Genomic DNA, 10,907 nt, shown 5'->3' on the forward strand with positions numbered 1-10,907 from the left:
GTAAGACAAGGCAGGCGGATCACTTGAGGTCAGGAGTTCGAGACCAGCCTGGCCAACATGGTGAAACCCCGTGTCTACTAAAAGCCCCAAAATTAGCCGGGCATGGTGGTACACACCTGTAGTCCCAGCAATTCAGGAGGCTGAGGCAGGAGAATCACTTGAATCTGGGAGGAAGAGGTGGCAGTAAGCCTGGGTGACAGAGCGAGACTCCATCTCAAAAAAAAAAAAAAAATTAGAATTCAAATGTAATTTATAAAAATTCCTACATGTGATTATAAATTTCATAATCACATAATCATGACAAATAGATTTATGTATTATGTGTTAAAAAAGAATGTTTAGGAAAAATAAAACTAACTGATTTTCTGTCTTAAAACTCTTTTTGATATATTTTCACTTTTTTGGATTTCCAATTAGGTAGAGATTGGAGATTTTGAAAGACCTTTCTCAACTCCAGCAGGGCATGTTACCCATCAGTGCAAAGCGAATCAAACTCTAAAGCAAGTCATAGAGAAATTTTATCCTAAAAGGTATAGAGATGGCTGTTCTGAAGAGCAGTTAAGGTAAGGACATCTTTGTAACTCTTTAGAGGGTAGGGTCTTGCGAGTTTTTTGGTCATATTTTTCTGTTCAAATTTTAAAGGTGAAAAACATTTTGACAGTTTTCTCAAGATTTTTTTAATACTATTCAGCACAGGAGATTATAGATATTTTTATTTAAGATAAGCCCAGAAGCTTTAGAATCTATATTTAAACTTTCTTTAATTATTAAAGAAAAAAAAAGCCTTCTTTAATTATTAAAGAAAAAAAAAAAAGCCTTTAGATGTAGTTTTCAGTTGATCTTTTTCATTCTTTTCCCTGATAATGAATAAGAGAAAAAAACTGGCCAATAATATGTTTAATTTTATGAAGTGCCTACCAAAAAATCATATATTGTGTATTCTATTATGAATAAATTGAAATAAAAATAAACTATCTTCTTACATAAGACTTTTTAATATAAAAGTTTCTAATTTACCTCAATTTGGAGTTTCAGTTTCAGAGAATATATAAAGAAAAGGTGATTAGATTTAAAAATAGAGGCAAACCCAGTTTATCATGAGCTTTTCCAAAATAGGAACATTTAAGATTAGCCTTTTATCTATGTAGAATGAGTGGTTGCCTTTGTGATTTGATCTGACAAGTTTCACCTTGCATCTAACATCTCTCCAAGCCAGGGGTGGTAGGACCTAAAATTCTACCATCAGGGATTCATCTTTGGGCTCTACGAGTTGTATTTTTTTTTTTTTTTTTAGACGGAGTTTTGCTGTGTCACTCAGGCTGGAATGCAATGGGGCGATCTCGGCTCACTGCAATCTCTGCCTCCCAGGTTAAAGTAATTCTCCCTCCTCGGCCTCCCGAGTAGCTGGAATTACAGGCACCTGCCATTATGCCTGGCTTGTTTTTGTATTTTTAGTAGAGATGGGGTTTCACCATGTTGGCCAGGCTGGTCTTGAACACCTGACCCCAGGTGATCCGCCAGCCTCAGCCTCCCAATGTGCTGGTATTACAGACGTGAGCTACTGCACCTGGCCTGTACTTTTGTTTTAAAATGAAAATATTCCCATGAGAAGTTATCTTTTAAACTAATTTACACTAAGTTTTGATGGTAGATATTCAGATTTTAAAAATGGATCTGCTGGGGGTACCTAGTTCATGCTGAAAATATGGATAGTATGAGAATTTGGTGAAAGGAATATTCCAGAAAGGACAAGTGGTGGACAGTGTGTGATAAGAGCCACAAAATCTTTACCCGGGTTATGCATAGGGGTCACAGTTATGCTTAAGATTGGCTCAAGGAGAGTTTTATCTTAAGATTATGACACACTGTTTATGTTTTTGCTTTAGTGTTTTTGTTTTTGTTCTTTTCTTTTTTTTAGGCAGCTTTGCCAGCGACTCTCAACCAGATGGATGGCCCTCCGGGGACACAGTGCTGCTGACTGTGTGCGCATTTATTTGACAGTAGCCAGGAAGTGGCCGTTCTTTGGTGCCAAGTTGTTTCTTGCAAAAGTAAGAAAGAATGGGAGAGAGATTTACCCCAGACTTAGTATATTTGGCTTCTGTAAAAAATGAAGAAATATCCAATAATGTAAAGAAAACAATGAAGAGACACTAGGGAAAGGGCACAAAAGCTTCTCTATCTTTTCCTGTCTGCCCAACTTTTCCCACCCTAAATCATTTCTTGGACTCATTAGCTAATCATGAGTTCTAAACCACAGCTCAACTCTGCATTCTTCTGTTCATTCATTCATCCATGCACACCTTTACTCTGTCACTCATTTGCTCATTTATTTAGTATTTACTAAATAGTTCTGTTTGCTAAACATTGATCTAAGCTCTAGGGATACATAACCTATTGTTTCAGATGGATTGTACATGAACTTCCAGGACTATTTTACTTTGTGTAGTCTGTAGTGCAGCAGGCCTGTAAACAAACCACTGTATGGCAAATATCACGATGAGTCACATGAACAGAATGCTGCAGGAACACTGAGGAAGGAGACCCACCCTGCCCAGGGATGGCCAGCCCTTTCCCCAAGGGAAAAATTGTGCCTTTTGATTCCTTTTCTTTCTGTTGAACCATGTCTCTTTGTACTTTCTCAGGCTCTTAAGATAACATCTTGCCTTGTGTTACATTTTTCTGTGTGTTTGTTTTATCCTCACTATTAAATTGCATGCTCCTTGAAAGTATACACTCACTGATCCTAAAATCTTCCTCTGGTACCTACCGTAGTGCTTTGCACATAATTAATAATTATCACTTAATAAATATTTGCTGAATAGCTGTGCAACTTTGGGCAAGTCAGGTTACCTCTCTGGACCTCACTTTTCCTCATCTGTTAATGAAATACTTAGACTAGAAAAGTAAAATCTAAGGTATCTTCGAACTCTGATTCTATGAGTGACTATATTATTGATAGGTGAGAATTAATTTTTTTCTAGTGGAACTGAAAGCTGTATATTAATTAAGAAAAAGACGATAAAGTTAGTATTCTTAAACATCTATAAAATTAATGTTCTTATAGGGAGTTGAATATATATTTTTTAAAATTACAAGGAATAGATTTGAACTGTAGAGCAGCATGGATTTTAATTCTAACTTCAGCATTGGAAATAATATTAAATACCCTTTTCTGTTCTGATAATATGTGCTTGCTGGCACAAAATTTATTAAATAATAATATTGCTTTTCAAATTACATGACAGGCATCTTTTTTGCTCACTTTTCTTTCTTTATAACAAGCGACACTTCCTTTGTTGCTTCATGGCATCCTGTTTTCTGTGTGTGTGGTGAAATTTACCCTTTAATTTTTTTTTTTTTTTTTTTTTTTGAGACGGAGTCTCATTCTGTCACCTAGACTGGAGTGCAGTGGCACGATCTTGGCTCACTGCAACCTCTGCCTCCCAGGTTCAAGCGATTCTCGTGCCTCAGCCTCCCAAGTAGCTGGGATTACAGGTGCACACCACCACACTTAGCTAATTTTTATATTTTTGGTAGAGACAGGGTTTCACCATTTTGGCCAGACTAGTCTCGAACTCCTGATCTCAAGTGACCCACTCGCCTCAGCCTCCCAAAGTGCTGGGATTACAGGCGTGAGCCACTACACCTGGCCCATTGTAACTATTTTTAAGTGTATAGTTCTGTGGCATTAAGTACATTCTCATTGTTGTGTTGCTGTCACCACCATTCATCTCAGAACCTTTTTATTTTCCCAAACTGAAACTGTACCCATTAAATGCTAACTCTCCAGTCTTCCCTCCTCTTCCCAGCCCCTGGCAACCTCCACTCTACTTTCTGTCTCTATGCATTTGACTACTTTATGAACTTCATGTAAGAGAAATAATATAATACTTGTGCTTTTGTTATTGGCTTATTTCACTTAGTATAATGTCCTCAAGGTTCATCCATGTTGTAGCATGTGTCAAAATTTCCTTCCCTTTTGAGGCAGAATAACATTCCACTGTATGTATAGATATACCACATTTTGTTTACCATTCACCTGTCAGTGGACACTAGAGTTGAAGGGCATCCTTTTGAATTGAATTCTTCCCTATCCTTTGCAAATCAACCCTCAGTAGACAGTTTCTAACTCAGGGTTTTGTATATATGAGATGCTAACAAGTTTTATTATATAAAATAACCCAACATTCATCCCAGTTTTATATCTATAGTCTTGACATTATTTTGTAAAATTTAAGAGAAATAGTTAAGATTTTTTTTAGGATTTCATTTGTTAATGGAACCAAACAAGCATCATTAATTGCTCAAAATCATTTATGGGTTTCAGTGGTAGGAGGTTCTTTTTATTAATATAATTTCATAGCTTTTTTTTTTCTATGAGAACCAGGAGTAGCTTTTACCTTTTTTTTTTTTTTAGATGGAGTCTCACTTTGTCACACAGGCTGGAGTGCAGTGGCACTATCTCAGCTCACTGCAACCTGCGCCTCCCAGGTTCAAGCTGTTCTCCTGTCTCAGCCTCCCAAGTAGCTGGGATTACAGGCGTGCACCACTGTGCCCAGCTGATTTTTATGTCTTTGGCAGAGATGGGGTTTCGTCATGTTGCACAGGCTGGTCTCGAACTCCTGGCCTCAAATGATTCACTCACCTCGGCTTCCCAAGGTGCTAAGATTACAGGCATGCGCCACCACACCCAGCCAATTTCATAGCTTTTACAATGAAAAATTTGGTGGAAATTTTCATATTTCTCATTACTATTTATCACACAGTTTCATATTTTCTTTTTATTGTGTTTTTATTACACATTGAATATCAGATTTAATGAACTTTCAGGAAAGGTGTGCAATTATAATAATAATCCTTTACCTTGTAATAGCACTACACAATTTATCAAGCACAGCAGTATATTTTGCTTCATTAGGATTTTGGTCATCATGGACACCCTAAAAGCCTTGTTGACTATTAATGTCTTAACGCAGAAGAAAATTAAAATATGAACATTATTGTTCCTGTGCTAAAGATGAGGAAATTGAGCCACAAAGAGATTCAGTAGTTTGTCCAAAGGCACACATTAATGGCCGGTTTGGGTCTCAAAGCTAGGTCTCCTAATACCACATTCACTCTTTGCTCCAGTATACCACCCTGCCTCTTTCCTAGGAGAGATTTTTAATAAGTTTTTGTTGTTTAATGGCAAATGTTACATGACATTTAGACTGAAAAAAAATCTGTAATTTTGCTTAGCATTTATAATATAGTGTATTTTCACCTCTTCATAGCCCATAACTCCATCATCACTTGGAAGTACTTTCATGTGGCTGGCTGTAAATGAGGATGGTTTAAACCTCTTAGAATACAACTCCATGGTAAGTTTAAACGCTCAAGTTTTGCATTAAGTCAACTGTTTCCATTGCTCAGTGTACCATAAACAGAAGGTAATGATATCTTAATCTGATTTTTCTCTTACACAGAAAACATTCTTCCTAATACTATGTCATGAACAGTCATTTTACAAATACAGCTATGATTGTAATTTAACCTTTTAAAACAAGATAAGACAGTGTATGAGAAAAATCTTGATAGCGTGACTATATTGTGATCATGGTTATATTCGTGAAATGATTATATTTTTAAAAGTGTTAAGAAGATTGTTTCCTGTGTAAAATAAAAATCTGTAAGAAATCATTAAAGTGGGAACTTTAATAACCAAAGTTTAAGTTCACTTTCACTAAGGCTTCTTTAATAATTTGTATAATTTTCCATAATGTCATATACATAGCGTCTTAGCACTTTCCACATAGTTTAAAGTCAAACTATGATTTCTATATATGTTCATTTATTTACCTGAATTTTACATTTTTTATCATATTTCATGTGTCTAATTGTTTAATACAATTTTATTCTCTTTTTTGTTTAATCTGGTGGGCAGGAATTACTACATTCACCAGGCAGGTCTAATCATGTGGCTATAATCAGAGATCACTGAAAATTTTCTGGAAACCAAACTATCCTTTTGTGTTATAGTTACTGTTTCCCCTTATAATTGCTTAAAAAACAAACACACACACATTTTTTTTCAAAGGGTTATATTTTCTGAGTGCCTTTTAGTTCTTGAATGGATAACTTGAAGGTATTATAAAACCAGTGACTTAAAGTAAAAAAAAAAAAACCTATACACCGGTATTGAGTTACCTTAGTTCAGGAAACCAGCTCCCTAGCTCGCAGGAGGTAGCCAGACAGGCCGGGAAGCACACACAGGTAGGTTGCAGGTCCGAGGCATTCAGTCCTGGAATGGTCTGCTCAGTCTTGCAAGGTAATCATTAGATATGCAGAATCCTTTCAGGCTGTATATTAGTTACATTTTATTGATTTATTGATTTTTTTTTTGAGGCAGGGTCTCATTCTGTCGCCCAGACTGAAGTGCAGTGGTGTGATCACCGCTCCCTGCAACCTTGACCTCCTGGGCTCAAGCAGTTCTACTGCCTCAGCCTCACAAGTGGCTAGGACCACAGGCATGCACCACCATGCCCGGCTAATATTTTTTATTTTTTCATAGAAACAAGGTCTCCCTATGTTGCCCAGGCTGAGCTCAAGTGATCCTCGCACCTCAGCCTCAGGTGTGAGCCATCAGGCCCAGCCTAAGTTACATTTTTACATTGTTTTGGAAACACATTAGAAAAAAATATTTGCTGCATATGTGACAAAGGGTTAATATATGATACTGTTTCTGTTTATAGATTTCAAAATCCATCTATCAGGGTAGATTTACCAATATTTGACCGTTTTGACCATGAAAAGTATCAGTAATATGGCTTAACCTAACATATATATAAGAGATATATGAAAGGGCATGTAAAAAATATTAACAGTGGCTTTCCACTAGATGCTGGAGTATAGATGCTTTTTTTTTTTTCTTATATTTTCTCATTTTTCTTCAGTGACTTGTTTCGGACTCAACATTGTAAAGGTAGATGATGCCTAAATAAAATTAGTACCACTACTATCTATTTTGGATCATAATAGATTTTATTTTAGAAATAATTTTGTATTATACCATAATTGATGAATATCTGCATTTTAATGGAGCTATATTATTATTTTTCGTCTCTCTTTGGAAGTAACATATTTACTTTTTCTTCTCTTTAAAGAGGTTAATAGTCAGCTATGTGTACAAGAGTCTAATGACCTTTGGAGGCTATCAAGATGATTTTATGGTAGTCATTAACAATACACATTCAAAGGACACACCAACAGAGAAATTACTTTTTGCCATGGCAAAACCCAAGGTGAGTAGGAGCCTTTTTGCCAACTTTTTTGTGCTAGTTGTTTTCACTTAATCTTAGCCAAAAGTCCAAAAAGCAATGCTAGTTGTTTTCATACTAAAACATTTATTCAGCAAAGACTACGTTCCAGATGGGAAAACAGACGTTATTTATAGTCAAACAAACATGGGTCCAACTTACATCATCTTTCCGAGCCCTGGTTTCTTTGTCTAAAAATATGGTAACATACTCCCTCCTTCTTTTGGCTTAGAAATTAAATGAAGGAAGTTTGTAGAGTACTTAGCCCAGTGCCAGGTATATAGAAGATTCCAAATAAATGGTTGTGGCATTAAGTTATCGCTGTCTGGTACTTTATGCACATTATCTTATTCACTTGTGGTTGTTTGCTTTATGGACTCATTAGAGGAAAGACCGGGGTTTTATAATTAAAACATACTTGCTCCTTTATGACTTTTAACAAACTATGTAGTTTTAACATCTCTAAGTAAAAGCAATAAATAAATGGATTACATTCTAACATGCAATTCTAATTGAAAGTGATTTTCCTAAAACTTTAACTGTCTTAATGTTATCCAATAAAAGAAATTACTTCTTCAGAATCTGAAGCTTTTTTAAAAAAATAGATGTCTTTCTTAATTAAGCCTATACTTAAGTGAAAGCAGCTAACCAGTAAGTGCAGATCAGGGAACTCAGTCTTTAGTGAAAATAGAGAGTTCCTATGACACTAACTTTCTTAATTCATATATTCACGAACGTGGCTTTATGATAATTTGATAGAGCTGTACTACTGACTGTCACATTTCCTAAGATTGCCACTCAATGTGGTTGTTTTTGAGATTCACTCTTTCTGCTGGTTTAAGTGATGAAAAAATGTGTGGCTGCCTTGATGGTGCTGGACATGTAAGCACTTCATTGTTTGATCTAGAGAGAAGGGAATTCTGGTAGCCTGGGCACTTGCAAATGGAGCTCACCTGTGGCCAACACTGTGCTCTTCTGGAAGTGATGAGAACTTCTCAGGAGCATAACAATTCTGTTTTCCTTGTTTTAGATTCTTGAAATTACTCTTTTGATCGCCAGTTACATAAACAACTTCCATCAGCAAAAGGCAGCATTTCACCACCTCTCTGCTCCAGCACTGCTCTCAGCCCAGACCCGGGGACCCCAAGCCAGAATGATGGGAAGCCAGCCTCTTCTGTCAAGCAGCAGACCGACCAAAGGCCCCACCTTACTCTGAAAGCCAGGGAGCCTGAACGTTCACTCCTTGTCCTCCATGCTGTGGCTGTATCAGCTCCCTACAAGTTCCTTTACACCTGGCAGCATGGCAGCCACACACCGGTATTCCAAACTTTAACAATGAAGGGGGTTAGTCTCTTTTATTTGATTCTTAAATATTCAAATAAATATTAACAGTAAAACATAAACACAAAATTTGCCAACACACTGATTTTCTCATAGAGTAAATGAGTAAGAATTCATCATTTTTTCCATCTCCCTTCTCCCTTGTCATCAGACACATTGTGCAATGTGGCTTTTCTTTTCTTTTCTTTTCTTCCCCTTTTTAATATTCTGGCAATCTTTAGAAAGGGAGATTCCAAACTCTCATCTGGTAAACCAGTTGATTATTTGGAAATGTTCACTGCCAAAATAGTAAGTACTATAATTAAATGTGCTTTTAATTAGTGATATAGTGTTTGGAAAGGAGTAGAACATGCAGAATAAGAAACAGCTGCAGAGTGGTGTGAGGCGTCCATTTTCAGAACAGGTGCAATACATCTTCCGGCTCTATGAATCATTATATGAGAAAGCAGGGTAACGTTAGGTAACCTGAGCCTCCTGTGTGGTATTAGAAAGTATACCCTGTCACCTTTTCAGATCACTGGAGTGTAAAATTTAAAACAAGGTGGTGATTCCTGACATTCCTTGACTGTTCGTGCTGCCCAGGTTCACAAGAATATTGCCCACATTTCACTGTATTTGGTGCTGGGTCATCTTGACCTTGCTTTATTAATAATATCTTTAAAAACAAAGACAATCCTTAAAGCTTTCCCCCTCACACATTACCTTCTAATTATAGTTTGAAAATAGATTCCCCACACATACATACATATGTATATACAGATAGGGTCTTGCTATGTTGCCCAGACTGGCTTTGAACTTCTGGCCTCAAGCAATCCTGTCTCCTCAGCCTCCCAAAGTACTAGGATTACAAGTGTGAGCCACCACACCTGGCTCCAGAAATATTTCATTTTATTTTTTTGAGGCAGGGTCTCACTCTGGTTGCCCAGGCTGGAGTGCAGTGGGGCCATCATAGCTCACTGCAGCCTCGACCTTCCGGGATCAAGCAATCCCACTTCAGCCTCTTGAATAGCTGGGACTAGAAGCATGCACCACCATGCCCAGCTAATTTTTGTATTTTTAGTAGAGACAGGATCTCCCTATGTTGTCCGGGCTGGGTCTCAAACTCCTGGGTTCAAGCAATCCTCCCACCTCAGCCTCCCAAAGTGCTGGGATTACAGGCATGAGCCACCGTGCCCAGCCTCAAAAATATTTTTTAAAAGAAAAGAGAAAATAATTCTTCTGTCAAAGGAGGTTAAATTTTAGTTGATAGAGTACTTAAGTGCATTACTTTATTAGGTTATGTAAGTGGTCAGTGTATTCCAGTATGTGTCACAACAATGTAGTTCATATTCGAGATAAAAATGAAACTGTGATAAGACATGAAAATTATATTATTAAAATGTTCAATTGTAATGGTAATCATGAGTATACTTAATTTTATTTATGTATAGAATATTTGTATTTATTTTTTGGACATATATTTATCACTTTGTCATTTTTTTAAACCAATTTGAGAAATGTTAGCTGCTGAATTAATTTGTTGGCCAAGACGTCATATTTTCTTCTTTGCTGCTTTCTCCCTGTGGCAATGTACTGTTCTCACATTAAGTCTTTAAAAAATGTTCCATACTGTATTAGCATCCTTAGAAAGGACAGAGCTAAGAAGTACATTGCTCAAAAAAATATTGTACTTTATTGATAATGACCAAAAAGAATATTTTTTAAACCCCATCAAAATAGATTTCCATTGACTGTTTCCCCTACATCTTTTGAGCCACAGTCACCCATTGAATAAGCACATTTGTTTTTGAGAATAAACTGGTAACCAATTTATGATGACTCTCAGAAACCTTTTGGCTGGGATACAGTAGAGTATCTAAGTTCCCAGACAGCCATCTCATAATTAGTTGGTGAGCCAGAGGCTCGACAGAGCTGTTACTTATGTGTGAGGGCTTTATTCTCATGCAGTAGTTTATTCATCATTTGGTAAGCCCCTCCCCACAATCTTCTAATTTAAACAGGTAGTGAAGGCTTAGCTTAAACTGAGTAGTACTTTAGACTAGGCATTTATTTTTGATAGAGCAGAGATAAAATATTTTGATGGAAGGAAATCAATTTTCTGTAACTGATGATGTGAAAATTTTATTTTCTGGGAAATTATATAGCCATTCAAAAATTCAAAGTATGTTATTATGATTGGTTACAAGAGAATAATGTTACACGTTTAATTGTAATATTTGTCTCCTATCATTTTCTTCCCTTTCAATCATAATAAATGATTTACAAAACCCA

The 10,907-nt window shown here is 36.5% G+C and overlaps 1 protein-coding gene across 3 annotated transcripts in view; it reads left to right on the plus strand.

Annotated features, from left to right (window-relative positions):
- PLEKHH2 (pleckstrin homology, MyTH4 and FERM domain containing H2) overlaps nt 1-10,907 on the plus strand; it is a 124,969-nt gene extending 114,062 nt beyond the window's left edge. For all 3 annotated transcript variants that reach the window (XM_021924790.2, XM_021924791.2, XM_021924792.2), the window contains 5 exons: nt 418-563; nt 1,919-2,048; nt 5,274-5,360; nt 7,143-7,280; nt 8,326-10,907. In XM_021924790.2, the coding sequence (XP_021780482.2) occupies nt 418-563; nt 1,919-2,048; nt 5,274-5,360; nt 7,143-7,280; nt 8,326-8,511 (687 nt within the window). In that variant the 3' untranslated portion in view covers nt 8,512-10,907. The remainder of the gene's footprint in view (nt 1-417; nt 564-1,918; nt 2,049-5,273; nt 5,361-7,142; nt 7,281-8,325) is intronic.

The sequence above is a fragment of the Papio anubis genome, chromosome 14 (genome assembly GCF_008728515.1).
Source record: "Papio anubis isolate 15944 chromosome 14, Panubis1.0, whole genome shotgun sequence".
In the NCBI taxonomy this organism is placed as follows: Eukaryota; Metazoa; Chordata; class Mammalia; order Primates; family Cercopithecidae; genus Papio; species Papio anubis.